General features: G+C 38.9%; 1 protein-coding gene across 10 annotated transcripts in view; it reads right to left on the bottom strand.

Annotated features, from left to right (window-relative positions):
• The window catches only part of ubr4 (ubiquitin protein ligase E3 component n-recognin 4), a 74,030-nt gene that overhangs the window by 14,740 nt on the left and 41,518 nt on the right, over window positions 1-17,772 (bottom strand). For 4 of the 10 annotated variants that reach the window (XM_038303583.1, XM_038303588.1, XM_038303584.1 and 1 more), the window contains 42 exons: window positions 17,437-17,600; window positions 16,830-17,046; window positions 16,434-16,647; window positions 15,913-15,945; window positions 15,599-15,662; window positions 15,348-15,482; window positions 14,488-14,662; window positions 14,180-14,311; window positions 13,043-13,164; window positions 12,773-12,884; window positions 12,497-12,627; window positions 12,071-12,248; window positions 11,831-11,935; window positions 11,329-11,484; window positions 10,783-10,951; window positions 9,770-9,974; window positions 9,212-9,325; window positions 8,792-9,001; window positions 8,553-8,702; window positions 8,226-8,453; window positions 7,998-8,076; window positions 7,657-7,893; window positions 7,401-7,569; window positions 7,155-7,299; window positions 6,948-7,033; window positions 6,772-6,859; window positions 6,313-6,506; window positions 5,982-6,221; window positions 5,758-5,896; window positions 5,483-5,608; window positions 4,613-4,741; window positions 4,173-4,522; window positions 3,875-3,965; window positions 3,666-3,750; window positions 3,393-3,520; window positions 2,237-2,366; window positions 1,980-2,140; window positions 1,784-1,893; window positions 1,179-1,320; window positions 915-996; window positions 654-827; window positions 282-403 (listed from right to left, as the gene is read on the bottom strand). In XM_038303583.1, the coding sequence (XP_038159511.1) occupies window positions 282-403; window positions 654-827; window positions 915-996; window positions 1,179-1,320; window positions 1,784-1,893; window positions 1,980-2,140; window positions 2,237-2,366; window positions 3,393-3,520; window positions 3,666-3,750; window positions 3,875-3,965; window positions 4,173-4,522; window positions 4,613-4,741; window positions 5,483-5,608; window positions 5,758-5,896; window positions 5,982-6,221; window positions 6,313-6,506; window positions 6,772-6,859; window positions 6,948-7,033; window positions 7,155-7,299; window positions 7,401-7,569; window positions 7,657-7,893; window positions 7,998-8,076; window positions 8,226-8,453; window positions 8,553-8,702; window positions 8,792-9,001; window positions 9,212-9,325; window positions 9,770-9,974; window positions 10,783-10,951; window positions 11,329-11,484; window positions 11,831-11,935; window positions 12,071-12,248; window positions 12,497-12,627; window positions 12,773-12,884; window positions 13,043-13,164; window positions 14,180-14,311; window positions 14,488-14,662; window positions 15,348-15,482; window positions 15,599-15,662; window positions 15,913-15,945; window positions 16,434-16,647; window positions 16,830-17,046; window positions 17,437-17,600 (6,221 nt within the window). The remainder of the gene's footprint in view (window positions 1-281; window positions 404-653; window positions 828-914; window positions 997-1,178; window positions 1,321-1,783; window positions 1,894-1,979; window positions 2,141-2,236; window positions 2,367-3,392; window positions 3,521-3,665; window positions 3,751-3,874; window positions 3,966-4,172; window positions 4,523-4,612; window positions 4,742-5,482; window positions 5,609-5,757; window positions 5,897-5,981; window positions 6,222-6,312; window positions 6,507-6,771; window positions 6,860-6,947; window positions 7,034-7,154; window positions 7,300-7,400; window positions 7,570-7,656; window positions 7,894-7,997; window positions 8,077-8,225; window positions 8,454-8,552; window positions 8,703-8,791; window positions 9,002-9,211; window positions 9,326-9,769; window positions 9,975-10,782; window positions 10,952-11,328; window positions 11,485-11,830; window positions 11,936-12,070; window positions 12,249-12,496; window positions 12,628-12,772; window positions 12,885-13,042; window positions 13,165-14,179; window positions 14,312-14,487; window positions 14,663-15,347; window positions 15,483-15,598; window positions 15,663-15,912; window positions 15,946-16,433; window positions 16,648-16,829; window positions 17,047-17,436; window positions 17,601-17,772) is intronic. The other 6 variants (XM_038303585.1, XM_038303590.1, XM_038303589.1 and 3 more) reach the window with 4 other exon arrangements.

The raw sequence follows: 17,772 nt of genomic DNA, 5'->3' as shown, positions 1-17,772 counted from the left end.
GAGGATAAATGGAGGGATGGACCAATCACATGGATGGAGCGAGCCCAGCAGAAGGATAGAGACACAGATGGGCGAACAGACATCAACAGAAACATGGAGGGAAGGTTAGGAGAGATAAATGAACAGATGGGCAGAAACAACCTTTAGACAATGCTACTGGGAATAATGTGTGAATATAAAAAAATGTTTCCAAACTTAGAAAAACTGATCATCTTCATCCTTAAACCCTGTAATTAGTTAGCTGCATTAATGGTAATGAATGAATGGTATACGGAACTCACGGGGTAGATTATGCTGCACAGTCTCTCAAAAATGAACACAGGCGTTCTGTAATCGTCCAGGTTGTACCGCTTTGCTGTCTCGATGCAAACCGCCATGAAGGCTTTCGTTTCAGACTCTGTACCTATTTAACCAACAAAAATCCCATCTTTACTGTTCAGAATGCAGAAAATAATCCTTTTCAAAAGGGTTTTCATTGTTTCAAGAAGAGCCAAATTTAACTGAATCTTTGGACTTTAAGCTGACTTTAATTAAAAATGGTTTAAGGGAAAACCTAAAGCTTTTATGCTTAAACAAAGCAACTTATGGAACAAAACAACTTGCTGAAATGGTTTTTAGATTGTTTTGTCATTTTAAAGCAAATCAGTTCGAACCTGTTGTCATGTCCTCCAGCATCTCCAGGAGCATGTCCTGCGTTTCATCTATGAGCTTGGTGCGCTGCACCACCAGTTTCCTCAGACACAGGTAACCATTCAGCACTGTGCCAACCAACCTGCTCTTAAAATGCCGCTTGATAGACTCCACCTCCACAAAAGAGGAGAGAAGGCCTAAAATATGATGAAATACAAATTAATACAACAGAAAACAAACAAACAACCTAGAAAGCATTTTAATTAAGATGGAACCCAACGTGCCGGTTAAGCTCTTCAGAGCGTAGCCTTGTTGTAGGTCCGTGCTAAGGGTAGCCTCCTCCAGGGCCAGGAGATTTGCTATTTCCTGAAAAAATAATGATAAAAACATTTATTGTTAGATGAATGATTCCTGATAAATTAAAATAATATGAAAACTGTTACATTTTAATAAACTTTAATGCATCTTTGGTTAAAAAATATGAAGCAGTCGCAATGTAATTAAAATAATAATAATAAAAAAAAAATCTTCTGTATAAATAATATTGCCTTGGTGATCAGGTTTCCAATGTAGGGCAGAACGCCGCGCGCCGCCAGGTAGACCTTCCAGTGTGTTGGCTTGATCAGCTTCTGGTACAGACCCAGATACTCTGCTGCACACTCTCCAGCCACACTCAGCTCATCCAGGTAGCTGGAAAACAGGAAAGTCTGGATCAGATTGGCAGCTTTCATCTTACCTTTGATGCCTGGGTCTATAACATAGTTTAGGCTTTAAAGAACTTATCAAAAAAATCTTTTTCTTTACTGTAAATTTCATTGCACAACAGGATGTGTTTTTATATTTTTTACTTTTATATTGTTTCAGTCTTCTACATTAATTATGTTTCCATTTTTCATTTTAAGTTCATAATTGATCAATTCATATATTTAACTTATTTTAACATTGTAAAATTATTCTGTTTTATTATTATACAATTCACAACATAATTGAAACATAATGATGTTTTTAAATATTTTTTTCACATCTTAACATTTAAATATCTTATATTTGCATCTTCACTTTTCAATAAAATCATCAACATAAAATAGTTCTATATTAAATACTGCAGGGTGCGATGCTTAAGAACTTTATGGTGTATATTTCAGGCTCCTACCTGGTTAGCAGGTCCAAGACCTGTTGCTTTCTGCTTGGGATTGTTGTCAGCGCTTCCACAATAGTGCAAGCAGCCTGTCTTGCAGCCTGGGTGGCTGGTGTGAACAGAACCTGCAGAAAGGATTTGATGTTGTAAACTAAATGCTCTCATAAGCTGCTGAATTTTGCTCTAACAGGCTACCTAAATATTGTTTTACCTGCCGTAGCCAGTTATTATGGCTCAGTTTGAGCAGACGGGGGAAGAGGCCTTCACCCTTTCTGGATCTCATGAACTGCTTCCACTTCCAAACATACTTTTCCTGCAGATACTGCTTTCGCAACTCCGGCTTCCCCTGTGGCTTTGACACAGATTCCTGGCCTGAGGTGACAGAAATAAACCAAAAAGTAAAAGAGTCATAATTAGAGGCAAGCTTTATACCAACTGATTTAATATTTGTGCAGATAAATCACATACATCTTGCTGGGAGGCACTTCTTCCAGGCATCATATGATGCTTTGGGGTCCTTCTTTAGCCAAAGTTGAGCCTGAGCATGGATTTCATTACTGTAGGGCCTGACTGTAGTCAAAGACTCTGTAGCGGCATCCTTTAAAAGAAAAAAAAAAAAAAAAGCATCAAGCATCAAGACTTGTGGTTTTAGTTCAGAGCACTAGAGATCGACCACTATTGCCCCTTTTAAGGCCGAGGCCAATACCCATTACTTTGACATTAGCCTAACTGATCCCTGATATGTGCTGGGAACACACCACATAAGGAGCTTAAAAGTGTAGAAAAGTTGAAGAAATTTTAAATATGTGCAAAATCTCAAAACAGCCAAGTAGGACTGCCAGCAGAAATTTAAATAAAGCATTTCCATAGATAAACAAAAATATTTTTGAAATCACAAAGGGTTTGAAGAGTTTAGGTGTTGCAGTTTTTCAGCTGGAATAGTTAGAATGTAATCAGAATAGAAAAAAAACCCCCCATCAATTTAATGACCTTTTAAAAAGTTCAATAAAGGGTTCGCAAATCAAACAAGGGTTTAAAAGTTATTCTATTATTATAAAGCAATGCAGTCCAGGTTTAAAGAGTCTAATTGTGGAGTTTTTGACCTGGACCTGTATGATAAAAAAAAAAATCAATTACAATATGAGTATAAAAATTAAGAGGAAAAGGTTAAAAGATCGGGGCATATGTTTGAGCCGAACGAATGCTCATAACTCTGGCATCAGAACGCGTATCAATGTCATTCCGTCACCATCTTGTCCTCGGCCAAACTATAAATAAAATTTATAGAATTCCTTCAATGTGAGGACCAGAATGCCCTGAGGAAGACCTGTATAAAGTCTCCTGTTTGTTCATCAAACGGTTTAGGACAGGTGGTGATTCAAATCCTTGATTAGGATTTAGAAGGCACTGTGTGGTCTCCAGCTGCAGCTTAAGTCTCCCCTTGCTGTCCTTCGGTTTATTGCATGGAGAATCTTATCCCACATAAATGTTAAAAAGGCGTGTTGGTGTCATTCTTGCACCGTTTGAGGACGTTATGTTGAGGCTGTTTTTGTGTAAAATCATTTACGTCATTCACACACTATGTATTCGTGCAACACGATATTATAAAGTGTTGCATATTTACCTTGTTCTTCTTGCTGGTCGGCGCAGGAGGCTTTATCAGCTTTTGCAGGATTCTCAGGCACATGAGAGTGATGTTCTCCACAACAACAGGTGTCTTTATATTAACTGACATCAGGAACAGGCTAAGTGCTGAAATATAAAGAGGGGAAAAAATCTATTTAAACTGAAATCTAAGTCAATAAATTATGTAAATAAATGACCTAACATGAATGTAAAAACCTGTAATCTAAACCTGTTTTTCTTATGCATTATGGCAATAAGAGTTTTGTCTTACCGCAACGCAACCTGAGCTCCCAGCATCCTCCCTCTTTGGAAATGGAGTCTGTTAGCAGAAACATCTCGTACTGCAAATTACTAACCTGATGATGTCAAAAAAAACAAAAAATTTTTTTTGCTTACGCCAAGTCTGCATAGCACTGAAGTGGAACTAAAAAATTTGAACTAACACCAAAATTATGTCCATAGACATGTGGGATAACATACCAAGTCAGGGTTGGCCCAGTGACCTTTCAGGGCAGCAGACACCTTGGCGATGATGAGGTCATTCATCTGCTGAGTGGCCTCTGGATGATCTCTGAAGAGGGAATGTTGCAAAGAAAATCCACTTCATTAATCAGCTGAATATTTTGCATGAAGTATTTTGTAAATATGTGTCATTTAATCATGGTCATTTATGTAAATAATCAAAAGGATAAACAGCAAGTAGAATAGTTTTAGATTAAATGGGAGGTTTTACAGCAATATCTCTTCACTATATGGTGCATTGGATAGAGAAACACACCTGGTTAGGAGACAGATCAGCTGACGCACTTCTTCCCGCATGGATGCTGTACCTCGCCTCAAGTTGTACTCAAACAACTCCCGGATAAGACCCTGAAGGACAAGAATCTGCCGGAGGGCCGGATTAGTGGCAAGTGCGCGGAGCAGTGTAATGCAGTGGCCCGTGACAGCTGAGGCACATCCGTAGCACTTGGTTGAAGAAGTGTGGCCGCAGCCGAGCACAGACAGGGCACGGTACTGGCTGGCGGTGAAGGTGGGCTGGTGGCCGCTGCTGCTCCGGGACGACTTAGTGGCGGCCTCTCTCTGCTGCAGGTCGTATTCTAAGAGCTCTTTTCGAGATGCAAGCACTTTCTGTAAACATAAAGAACAGAATCCAGTCATAAAAAAGTTGAAAAACATTACTTTATGTTTCATGGTAAGTGGAAGATTTTTCTCTCTGACCTGTATTATCTTGGAGAGCTCATCAAATGAAGTCTTGCAGTCTCCGCTGTACTCCTGAGCAAGCTGCTGAATGTATCTGTTAACGTTTGCAGAAGATGCACCGAGTCCTGCACCTGCTCCAGAGTCATCCTGTGTGCAACAAGGTAGAGCGGTTCCACAAAGTTTTTATAACAAATCAATACAGGAAAAAAATCCTCTACGTTTGCAGCATTTTGGAAGAACATTTAAAAACAAACTGATCCATTTCACACTTAACTTAAATCCAAACATGTTTAGCAACGGCTCAGAAGGGAGGAAAATGTTTGATATAATATGCCATATTGAGGGAAATTCTGAACACAACATGTAATGTAGCTACATATAGAATCATCCCTAGTCTCTCAAAATATTTGAAACCAGGAATGAGGTTTGTTTATGTTTCAGCAGAACAAAAACCCTCAACTTGATCAGAGGAACAAATAAAATGATTTTGTCAATTTTCAATATTTTATCACAACGGCCTAATCAACATTTAGACCAGAATTCATCACATAATCTGTGTGCAAGTCTTCAAACATTATGTTCAATCTGACTGAGATTGTTTTATAACCACCATTCTCTCGCTGTGTAAAGTTGGGCCTGTGCTGGTTCTACTAGTATTGAATAATTGGGGCTCAATACAGATGGCCCATCAAAAAGGTTTCTTTTCATAAAAAAAAAAAAAAAGTGCTTTTACCTCACAAGTATGAGCTACTTTCTAATAATTTCCCACCTGAATTCCAAATATAATGCAATTAAATTTGTTTTTACAACATGATATTTGTTCTCAAGGAGTTCAAAGGTTATGAAAAGTATTTTCTGTACCGTTTTCTAACATCTCCATTGACTGACCTGAGGTTTCTCTGGTGCTGCCTCATTGACTTTAGACAGGAGGCTTTCTAACTGAGGCCGGTGGCCCATCAGTTGGTGGTACACTCTGTCAGCTTTGTCCAGCAGAGTGTTAATGTTAGTCACAGCCTGAAAACACATGGTTCATATAATTTTTAACAACCTACACAAAAAATGCATGAGTGAAAATATATACATTTTTCTGGGAGATTTTCAGACAGCAGATTTTTTATTTTTTTTATACTGTCTCAGTGTCTAATCTGATTAAAAGAGCTTGCCTTTTTCCTGTCTTCTTCATTCTCTATGGGATCCACTGCACAGCATGGCTTAGCATACAGCATGAAGTCAAATCGAGCATATTTGCAGAAACCACATGCATTGCAAAGGAAAGGGTCTTTTTCATCATAGTTGATGGACCTGAAGAAACATAGTTATAATATATATATAGAATTTCCAACACATACAGTCCATCAGTGACGTGTAGATGAAACCTGGAGCTCACCTGCACTTGTGGCACTGGTAAACATTTTCCCCACAGTTACCACACACCCCAGGGTTCGCAGGCACAGAAGCACTGCAGCGAGGACACTGCAGGGTCTCAGTGGAGGCCTGGTAGTTCTCGTAAAAATCTGAAAACTCGATCATCAGGTTGGATGCAACGATGGGTAAGGGGAGGTCAATCTTGACCTCAGTTTGTCCAGGGGTCAGCTGAACTTTCTTTGCTTTGTGCCAACGAGCCGGCCTAAACCAAACCATAGAGTTAAAAATTACACCTTCATATCACTCGATCTCTAGGCTACTAATATAAAGCAGTAGGAGTTACTAAAGCATACTTATTCTTCAACTCCACAATGGCCTGAACCGTCCTGTTGTTGTAGTACAGATTGATGGTTCGGACCATTTTGGTGCGTTTCAGGTCACCGATCTTCACAGTAACTTTGCTGATTGTGTGGCTGCCAATAAGCTTTACAACCTGCTGAGTGGTGGTGTAGCGGGTGTCCACTTTGATAGATGATAGTTTGATATTCTAGAGTTAAAAGGAAAACCAACATTAAAAAGGAACTTATATCTCTTTCTACCATTCTAAATTGACATTTTACATGTAGATCCTTCCTTTTTTATCCTGTCATTACAATCAGAAGTACCATGAATGAATTTGTTAGGATACTAAAAACTATACAAATGTTTTACTTATCAGCACTGAATAGAAAGTGCCTCCCATATAAAGAGAATAAACATAAGGACAGATTTTTGAGACAATAAAATAAGATAAATTTAGTGTTTTTACTTACTGAGAAGGGAACTTCTGGGTTGTTGCACACCAAGCAGGGATCACTCTCTAGATAAAAGCCATCAAACTCCACCAAACCAGAGAGGGTGCTTCAAGACCAAACCAGAAATAATGACATGAATGGTTAAGTATAAAAGCTTTTATTTAGTACACACATCTGATTGAATATATACATACTTGTAAATGTTGGAATTGGGATGATTAGTCAGAATGTGGTTCTGTGCTCTCAGGATTTCCACAGCTTTCTGGGAATACTCTTTCAGCTTGGATAGATAGAAAGAGGCACCAGATTAAAGACTTTAACATTTTTATTTGATTTAAATAGCACAACCCCTGCCTTGTAATAAAAACAGTTTAAGTTCTCACAAGCACATCAAAGCTAACCTTTTTCTCCGTTTGAGGAGTTTTGAGGGAGAAATATCCCAGTAGGTCGACGAACTGGGCAGCTTTGCGACCATATGCAGGAAGCTCTGGCCAGATGGCCCAAGTCAAATCAAGCAGAAGCTCCTGCTGAGATTTGCTGGAGTTCCTGTGCAAATATTTTTTTATAAACCAAATGCAATTTACAATTTATTCTGTTTTTTAAAGCTACAATGAGTTAAAATCTAAGCATAAATCTTTCGACACTACCTGTAGATATGTAATGCTAAGCAGTGGGCCTGCCAGCGAACGGCGGAGGAGTTCGATTCGAGTAGGAAGCAGCGCAAGAACTGGATCAGAGTCTCTTTGTCTGCGAATTTGTTCAGCTGACTGACCAGAGCCATACACAGCTGATCTTCCTGGCTGCTGACACCATCACCTGTGATCAGAAGATGCAGATTTAACCACCAGGAGACCCTTCTTTTTACACAATGAAGTAATAGAATGTAAATTACATCTTTCTCACCCTCTTTGTCTTTTTCTTTGTCTTCCTTTTTGCTTTTCTTGCTGGAAGATTTGCTTTGAGAGGACTGGGAAGCTCCTCCCTGACCCGCAGTACCAGAGCCACCACCGGAGAATGATGAGGAGCCGGAGGAGGCGAGTACCTTGCTACCACACAGGGCACAGGAGAGGAGCTGAAGCAAAACTGGAGAAACACCCTCATCCACCAAGAAGCTGACTTGAAGCAGGAAGTACAACACGGCTGGACGGCAAAGAAAGCATGAAAGAGAAAGCCAAGAGACGAATAATGTTATCTGTATTGATTGGGAATGTTTATTTCTTCTGTAATATTTTGCATGAACTTACAGTCATCCTTCATGCAAAACTTCTGCCAGTTGATGGTCCTTTGTGTAGCAATTTCAGCGCATGCTTTCAGATGCTCCATCTGCAAAGAGAAATGCATTATAGTATTTAAATAGAGCGACAACAAAGCTATACCTAGATGAAAAGTACATTTTACATAAGACAAAAACCAGAATCTGACAATTTAAACCAGCAACAATAAAGCCTGCTGAGAAAATCTGTTTAACTAACCAGGCTGATGAGAGTATCATACTGTAGCGCTGAACCAGAGGATGCGGTGACCACACCAGCCCGAAGGAAGATGCCCTGCTCTTCTAGAAGCTTCTTGATGCTGCGGACGTGGGAGTCCAAAGTGTGCAGATCTCGCAGCTGACGATATTTTTCTTTGGAGCCACAGATGAACAGCAACAACTTTCTAACCTGTCTCCTAACAAACGGGGTCTGCTGGATCATCAAATACTAAAATAACAGAGGTTTAGGATTGTTATTTGTTGCAGAGATAAACATAAATGAAAAGAAAAATGAAAAAGCATATAAAATAAAATTGCTAATGCTCACCTCTGACAGATAATAGAACCAAGAATGGTCAAAAACAGGAGGTGGGATTCGGGGGTTTGTGTCAGCGATCTTCTTTATCTGATATGGCAGCCGGAGCACCATTTCAGTCAGTAACTGGGAGTAGGCTTCAAAGACATCAGCAGCATGTCCCTAACAGCAGAAAAAAAGGCTCAAGCTCTCATCGAAATGCAAATTATATATATAATATATATAAAAAAGATATTAAAAAAAGGTGGTACCTTGACATATTGACGAAGGAAAAAGGGGCTCATGTCAGGAGGTGAGGAGGCTGTGTGGGGACGAAGGAGCTGACTGGTGGTTGTAGGTTCCTCTTCACCCTGTTGATTTTTCCAAAACTCTAGGAGCGATTTCAGCACATGGAGACAATAGTCGATGGCGCCTAGACTCAACAAGGCTGTAGCCGTAGCATTGGAAATCAGGGAGGATGACTAAAACCAAAACAAAGGATTTCAATTATATACAGATAAAACTGATTTAATTACATTTTGTGTAAGACAAGAAATGTTCCTTTTTTTTTTTCTTTCTCTGATAGAAATATTTCTTCAAGGAAGGAAAAAAACAAAAAAATCTGTGGGTATTGAGGTTTAATCCAATTGATAGAATAAAGTAAGAAGAATAAAGTAAGAAAGATCCCTCACCTCTGAGGAGGATTTGGATCCAGACTTGGTTCTTGACATGAAGACACTCAGAAGCCTCATGATGACCAGGTGGACTTCATTGATCGAACCCCTCTCATTCTTTTTAGACACGTCCTGCAGACGAAAAACAGGGATTCAGGAAACGCAATAAGTTTTTAACCAAAAAACACTTAAATCCCTTTAATGTGGAGATAACTGCAACATTAACAGTATGACAACTTTATAAATTATCCTGAGCATGCTATTATTCAGGCATTGTTTAACACTTTCCAGGCTTGCATCTTAGTCCTGCAGGTTCTGACCTTATACTAGAAGATCAATGGAAAAGCATTCACACCATCTTTGTGGTATCAAACATACAAAGCAGGTACTAAGATGTGCAAAATAGAACTACTTCTCATTTCTCTAATCATCTTTGTGCATCCAGTCTACATAGATACATGATAGGAAGAGGATTTTTTTTTTTTATCTACACTTAAGTTTATTTATTTTTCTGAACACTCAGTTTTATTTCACAAAAGATCCGTGGGGTTGATCATTGTTGATCTATGTAGTTACCTTCTTGTGTATCCCCAGCTCAGCAATCAGCTGTGCAAGCAGGTCATCTAAAGCACCCTTATCCTTTTCATCCTCCCCGTCAAGATCCGATGTCAACATTAAGATAACTTGCATATATGGGATAGCTTGAACCCCGCCAACATTGTGAAGCTGAGAAAGATGCTGCAGCAAGCGTTCCAGCAGCATCAGGCGAACCATGTGCAGCCTGATGAGAAACAAGCAGAACAAGACTTAAAAAGGATTATTATTAAAATGTGCATCTTTTTCCTTTCATAGTCTTAGTAATTTTTAACTATAAAACAATTTTATTTTACCATTTCCTTTATACCTATTGCATGGGCAATAAAGATAACACCTCTGTTTCAAACAAACCATAAAAGGAATAGGTAATAAGACTACCAATACATTTCCTAATTATTAAATGAAGCAACTGCACTCTAAGAAGCATAGTTGCTTAAAAAATTACCAAAAAAATATATAAATGTACAATCCAAAACTACAAAACTAACCAAACTATCAAGGTGAAAGTCATCATTAGTATGGACCCAGCTCCCAACCCAACTGTGAGAATAGATTAATGGCGATGTTTATTTTTTTTTAATCGACCAATAAAAGTCTGGCATTAAAGCAGCGTGTTAACGGCCCATCGTAAGTCAAGTGATCTGCAACTGGACCGTACTGACTTGTAAAATAAATGAAGAAGAAGAGTGGAAGAAGCTGGAGGATGAATGTAGGGCAGATTTATATTCAAGACTTTCCCCCCCCCCCCATCAACAGAGCCATTGCTGAACTATGGATATATCTCATGTAAATGTTTAAATTCACAACTAAAATGTTGTTTTCCAGAGTTATCGTGTAAACAAACATATTCACAGGCTATTTTCTATTTATTGTTTAATGGCAATGCAGCAATTAGGAAATTTTGCCTTAAAAAATTTGCTCATTTTTAATGGAAACGCAACTAGTGACTCCTCAAAGCTACTTAACACAATCCAAGAGTTCAGGATACTGACCTATTGCTTGTGTGGATGTCTCCCTCCGTCTCTCCTTCGCCTTCTGAGCCTTCACCTTCATGCTGTGCTGTTGTGGTACTGATCGCTCCAGTGCTGGAACTCACACTGCCTGGACCTACCGGGTGGCCCTCCACTGTGGTGTCTCCATATGCACTACTGCGCCCAGACACTGTACACAGGTATATGTGGGGAAAAAAGTACATGACAAAAACTGAAAATAGAAGAAAGCCAAAGGAAAAAGCTCTAAGGGGTAGATTAAGAGTAAAGGAATGGCCACTATGATCATTATTAATTAAATACATGACCAGGAAAGTTCTACTTTCTCAACTTTAAAAAGCTGTAAGGGAACATGAAGGAAGAGGAGTGGATAACTAATTCAAGAATTTGGAGGGAAAAGTGAAAGTAATTAAAATGTAAGATTTTTTATGTATTTGCCATACTAAGGCAGAAATTTATTTGATTGATTTTCAGGCTACGACTAACTTTAGGCATGCAAGTTTGTGTTTTCAGGAAATCAGACTGGCCTAATTTATTTAAATAACCCACCACTGTGCTCCCCTGCTACAGAGTCGATAGCAGAACCCCCACTCTCTGAGCCCACACTGCCTCCGTGCTCAGCTGGGGAGGTCCGCAGCGTAGAGCCGTCAGTAGCAGCTGTGCTGCCCTCATCATCTGATGCCGGGGCTGAAATCATAGCAATAGCTGTAACAGTAAATACACTGCGGTCATCTGGCCAGGATACATGATCTTTGTCTTTACTTGTTTACTAACAAGCAAATAGCACAATCAGGCACATTCAAAGTACTTTAAACTGCCGTTAATGCTTGCTGCTCTTTACTAATAATATACTAAGTGCAACATGAAGTGAAGGTTTAATGGTCAGATTGACACAATATAGTGATAAAATGGAGAGATGAAACAAGAGCTATTAAAAAAATGCTTTGAGTGTTGAAATTTGAAGTTACAGTGTTTACAACTGTCAATATGCAAGAATAAAACAGAGAAAAAGATTTGTGTTTTTCAAGTTCAGAGGGAATAGTCCTCTTACCTGACGCTGTTGTGTCTGAAAGGGTTCCAGCATCTAGTGATGAAGAGCTTGGAGCCTGGCCAGACAGGCCAAGGCTCTGGAGGCCCAGAGCACTGCTATTACTGCCTGAAAATACCAAAAAGTACATTTAGTTGCTGGAACTAGACAGATTCTTTAAATCACCATCTATGGGATAAAAAGACAACAGGCCTTTCTGATAACATTTCAGAATGTTATGGTCAAAAGTCTAAGAAAAATGACCTTGTTGATCTTGCTGAAGGCTGAGAGCTATGGCAAGCTCTACCATAGTTTCATCATCAGCATCAGGAGGGATGTCGAGCATAGGAGCATATCCCTCTGCTCCAGCCAGCAGAGCTTCCAGAGGGGAAGGATTTCCGTTGTTGACATTTTCTGCCGTTTCCAAAACCATCGACTCAGACTAGGAAAGCCAAAAGAAATGCGTTACTCTTTTATATTAACATGTTTTAACTAGAGCTTTACAGGTTCCATACAGGATCTGGAAAAATGCAGATCCTAAAAAGCAAGGATAAATAAAAATTCTAAAACTAAAAGTTTTAGCCAAGTAACTAATATTAAGCCACATAATTTTTTCCCCTCTCACAGAATAAACAATAATAGTAAAAGAAAGATAAACCAGGGACTATTTTTGTCCCTTTTTCTTCCTACCACCATCTCAAAGTCTCCATGATCCACTTCATTCTGCTCCTGGCTCTCCTGTCGACCTTCTTCCCCTCCAGTCATCACAGATGATTGCATTTTATCATCGGCATCATCGTCATCATCATCATCCTTGTCCCCTGACAAAATGGAAATCACTAAGCTTTAGAAGGCTAGCTAGCTACACAGGTTAGTAAAGATAACATTGCTTCAAGAGTTTGCAACTCTTACAAATGAAAATCATAAAGTCATAGAATAATTTCTGTTTAACTCTGAAAAGCTTACCAGTAGGTGTGTTGGAGCGTGGAGGGGATGGAAGTGTCACATGACGCCGTTTGTTTCTAGGCCGCAGCACCCTGATAAGAGCCTGCTTACAGGCGAAGCTCACAGCAGTGTCCTAACACAACATTAGAAACAAAAGGTGTTGCTTCATCACTACAACTCCAGCCGTAACCATAACATTAGAGGAGTATCTACCGATAAAGTTGAAATCTTAGTTTAATAGTGATTTTCTGTGTTTCACTTTACATTATTACTAGATATGCTTTTACTTACTGGACATAATAACATTTGCATGTAGATCTTGGAAGCTACATTGATGTAATCCAGTTCACATGTGCAATAGGCATGGATGATGTCGATCAAGGCGTTAACTGTTGCTTCCACATGTGTCAGGCCTTAGATGACAGAGAAAGGGGGGGAAAAAAGTAAATCTACACTAATATATTCTATAAGTCTGTTTTTGGATGTACATGTAAGAAAACACATCAAGTCATAAACATCTACTGCATGAACAGGTTTTCTCCAAAGGCTAAAAAACAAAAACTTGCTCCTTGTGCTTTACACACATTGGATACTATTTTTTTTCTGGAAAAAATATTGTCTAGTCAGAAAATGTTATATTTAATATTCAAAGAAATCGATGAGTGACTTGCCAGAAAAGGTTTTATATGGTTACGAACAGAGTATGAGAGCGGAGCATGGAGTGAGTGGTGGACCGGAGCGGAAGCAATATGGTGGAGTGCAGAGTGGTTTTCGATTCAAAGGCTGGAGCGAGGATTTCGCTCAGCTCCAGTTCGCTTCGATGTGCTCACAATATCAATTAAAAATGTTGGATTATAAAATTTGTAAAGCAACATTTATTTGATTTAAGTCTGATTTTTTTAACTTAATTAAAAAGGAAACACAGGGCAACATGAATGGAGCGAGGTGTTACGTTCACAGCTGGGAAACAGTGCAATAATTTAACAGCCAGTATTCAAGACAAACATGTATTGGTCCCATCATTGAATCAAATGCCATGTATCCCAGGGCCCTGGCATAATTACATGAATTAAAAAAACTCAGAAAATGCCTTCTCCTAAAAATCTGAGCGAGCGTGGAGCGATTTTGCCGGAGCAGCAGGAAAATTAAGGTGAACGCAGAGCTGATTTTGAGCGAATGAGAGGACATCTTCCTGAGCAGGGAGCTGCAATTGCGCTGCGCTGCGCTCCATTCACAAGTTCTGGTTACCAACACATTTTGCAGTGAGGACCTAAGAGAATTTCTCAGGATGTCTGCATTTGACATCCTGAGAAATTGAAATTACCTGGCCAGGAAGGACTTTGCAACCCCAAGTAAAAAAAGAAGTTTCTCTGTTCTTGCAGCATAAATAACAGTGCTACTAGTTTGGGTTAGAGGACTTTCACTCACCAGGGAGACAAGCTGGGGCAAGAAATGCATTCTTTGGTTTCTGGGAATGAAGCTTCCAGAAGTTATTCATAAGCTGAGAGATGAAGTTACAGCTTTCACCATCCATGTTCTTCTGTCCTTCTTCGATCATGTCTGTTTTACAAACACATAAACAGAAATTGGTCTTAAATTTTTAATTCATTTTTAAGCTGGCAGGTCGAAATGTATCCTAATAAATAGCTGTTTCAAATATTTTTCTTCCTCAATATCCTTTGTAGTATTTTGTTCACCAAGTTTGATTGTACAACCTTAAAAAAACTGCCTCTTACCAGAGTCAGGGTGCGATGATTTGTTTTCGGTGTAATGAACCAAGTTGTTGGGTCTCATGATTGCAATAGAGCGTGCGGTGATCACCAGCCTCTGAAACACATCTGGGTCCAGTTCTTTTCCTTCACGGCTGCAGCTGTTCAGACACTGCACTGCGTTACTCAGCAAAGATTGGTCCTGGTGACAGGAGGAACACAAGTGAAGGGCTCGATGCTTTAGCCAAAAATCAAAACTCATTCTTTTTATACAATATTGCAATTTTACTTTGATTTTCTTTTTTTCTCCTTTTTTTTTTTTTTTTTTGCTACAACCACAAGCTGATAGATTTTTCTTTTCAGGGTCTTTTTGTTTTCTATGCTGCTTTAAAAGCTTTCTTGTTCAGAGTCCATTGTTGCAAGACTTTGCCATTATGTGGGAAAAGTGCCTACTTAGACGTTGACCATTTAAATGTCACTCATTCTACATGTATAACCACAACCTAAAGGGCTGCAGTAAGAAATAGAGTGCCTTAGTCCAGTTAAATGGAATGTAACCGAAATTCAGCCTCTGCGATTTAAAAAATTGTGTTTTGTTTTTATGATTTTATTGATTTAATTAGATTTTATGCATTTCTTAATATTTGATGTCGTTTTTGGTGTTTTGTAAATATCAACAAATTCCAAAAGAAGCTCTACACCGTTTCTGACTTTCTACCGTCTCATTATGTGTCAGTAAAATAAAAAAAAATAAAAAACAGAATTTGAAATATTTTAAATGGTATCCCTTAAGAAATAAATGTGACAAACAGAAACCAGCTTTAGTATTATAATGCACCTCTCTGCTGTACAATAAAAACTTAACTGCCCGTCAGCTCTTTTCTCACCTTATGGTTGTGGTAGGCAGTACGGCTCGTGTGGAGACTTGCCAGCAGACCCTTGGTCTGCTGCTGGACTCCGGCTGGAGTCGGCATGGACAGCAGCAGAGTAGCCAGCTCCAGAGCAGCAACCTTGTTTTTCTCCTGAGGATTTAAAAACAGTATTTTAAATTCTTTTAAAAAGGAAAGTTAGAGGAAAAGACAAAGCTGTATTCTTCTTTGTCATCCATTTGAAAACAGTTTCCATTTTCCATCTTTACCTTTTCATTAGACGAACCAACAGCAAAGCAGTTTTCTAAGGCCTCAAGTGAGCTGACCACCAATCTGTAAAGGGGATGTATGATTACCACTTCTGCTTAAACTAGTTTTACTTAAAAGCAATCTTTCCTACAATAAATTCCAAACAACACAAAATATAGGAAGAAATGTAAAGGAAGTAAACAACTGATTTGGTGCAAGCATGAAGATGTTGCATGACATGTAGGCAGTCTCAGGCATGGACACACAATGTGGCACACGTGCACAAAAGAAACCCCTAACTATACAAACAAGCAAAGAAAGGGCAGTTACTAACCGGTCCAAGGTTGATAAGGACTCAGTTTCAGAACTTTTTATAGAATTTTTGGGAGCAAAAGAAAAAGAACAAAATCAAGAGTGAGGATTACAGAAAGAAACAAGTGTAATTAATGATTCAGCTAAACAAAAGAGACATGCAAGAAGAATGATCACAAGAGCCATGCAGTAAACAAATCCATTTGTCTGAATGTGAAATTGTACTGTCATTACACCGCTCCTAAATAAACTAAACAAAGACAATGAGTAAGAAGAGGGGAAAAAATGAGAGCAATATGGTGAATGCGTTTAGTTGTGATCTCTATATGAGGAATAAAAATAACATTTTAGAAATTTGGCAACTTTATTAGATTAAGGCAAAAATCAACAAGGTAAAAACATTAATTTAAAACAAAATTATCTACATTTCTGATTTTTTTAGTTTTCCTTTTTGTTTTTCTAAACAATCTGACTGCTCATTTAAAACTGATGGAATACAAAAGAGTAGAAGTCCGAGGCCTGGATGGGATAGGAAGGCCTTACCTCTCCAGCACAGTGCCGCTGGTTGTGGTTGGCGTAGCTACGTCTCCGTCAGAGTTACCACTGCCCTGGTTAAGGCTGGGGCTGCATACATTGTTAACTGATCCAGAGAAGTCCTCTGGTGGATCCTCAGGCCAGCCAAACTGCTCTTTAGGTTTACCGTAGATCTTTACTGAATCAAGCATGGTGACTCCAGCTGGATCAACAGATGCCCCAACTTAAAATGAAAAGAAACTGGAAGTTACTAAACAGAACTTAGACCAGATTTAAAAAAGGGAAAAGTTTAAAGCTGCTGAAACAAATATTTCATAGACAAAAGCTAAATATTTTCACTGTTGATGTGATTAAATGAGCACTGGATCCAAACATAATGTGATTCTTTCACAATTCTAAACTTACTGAATATAGACAGCTTCTTGTCAGCCTGTAGGGCCTCTTCTCTGGTGAACGGGAAATCAAACCAACGCGCTCTCGTCAGATTTATCTGCATGGTTCGGCCGAAGACCTCCACATAGGAAGGAGCCCTCTCGATGGCCTGAGTGCCCACCTGCACTCGCATGCCTGTCATCACCATTGAACTGTTGTTGTTCACCACTTCCACAGTAAATCCTCCAGGCTAGAAAAAGAAAAGATAATGCTTAAGAACTTTCCATCAAATAAAGAAGCGTCATCCAACATTATCAAAAAAAGTATTCCTTGTTATTGGCGCACATTTGAATTATTCTTCTTCTTCAATTAGCACCCAGTTATATCTTTGACTTGATGAAGACAAAGAGCCATGCAATTATTGCAAGGGCCTGGTTCAAACCAGCAATAAAAACTAGTTGTTATTAAGAATGGAAAGCGTTAACTACTCTGCTCTGAATTTTATGAATGATAGTTGTTAAAAATAGTGTAGCAGCAGAGAGGTAACATAAAATATATCATCACTTCAGGTCACCGACTTGTATAACGGGGAGGATTTACCACATCATTGAGCCATCAGCAATAAGGTGTATTTATTTACCTTTGTGTTGGCCACATACATTCCAGTGGAGTTGAGTCTGTGTTTTATCTGCTGCCCATTGTAGACCTGCAGTAGGTCATTTCCACCAAACTCCACCTCTGTCAGCTGCTGATTGTGTTCAAAAAAGTCCACTGGGAAAGTCACTTGACTGGTGGTCCGGGTGGCTGAAAAGTAAAATACTGCATTGAAACTCCAACATTTTGGAAACAGAATAAGTAACATTAGTAGGTCTTTATTCAGAAGTCAATGTGACATTTCTAATCACTTCATTTGCTCACTTGTTTGTCAGTGGAATATAGTTCCAATGAAAACTATAATTTTGCATTAAAAGAGATC

Source organism: Cyprinodon tularosa, unplaced genomic scaffold (assembly GCF_016077235.1).
Source record: "Cyprinodon tularosa strain WSP-4 unplaced genomic scaffold, ASM1607723v1 ctg513, whole genome shotgun sequence".
In the NCBI taxonomy this organism is placed as follows: domain Eukaryota; kingdom Metazoa; phylum Chordata; class Actinopteri; order Cyprinodontiformes; family Cyprinodontidae; genus Cyprinodon; species Cyprinodon tularosa.
Note: the sequence above shows the minus strand (reverse complement) of the source record. Positions and strands in the feature narration are given on the sequence as shown.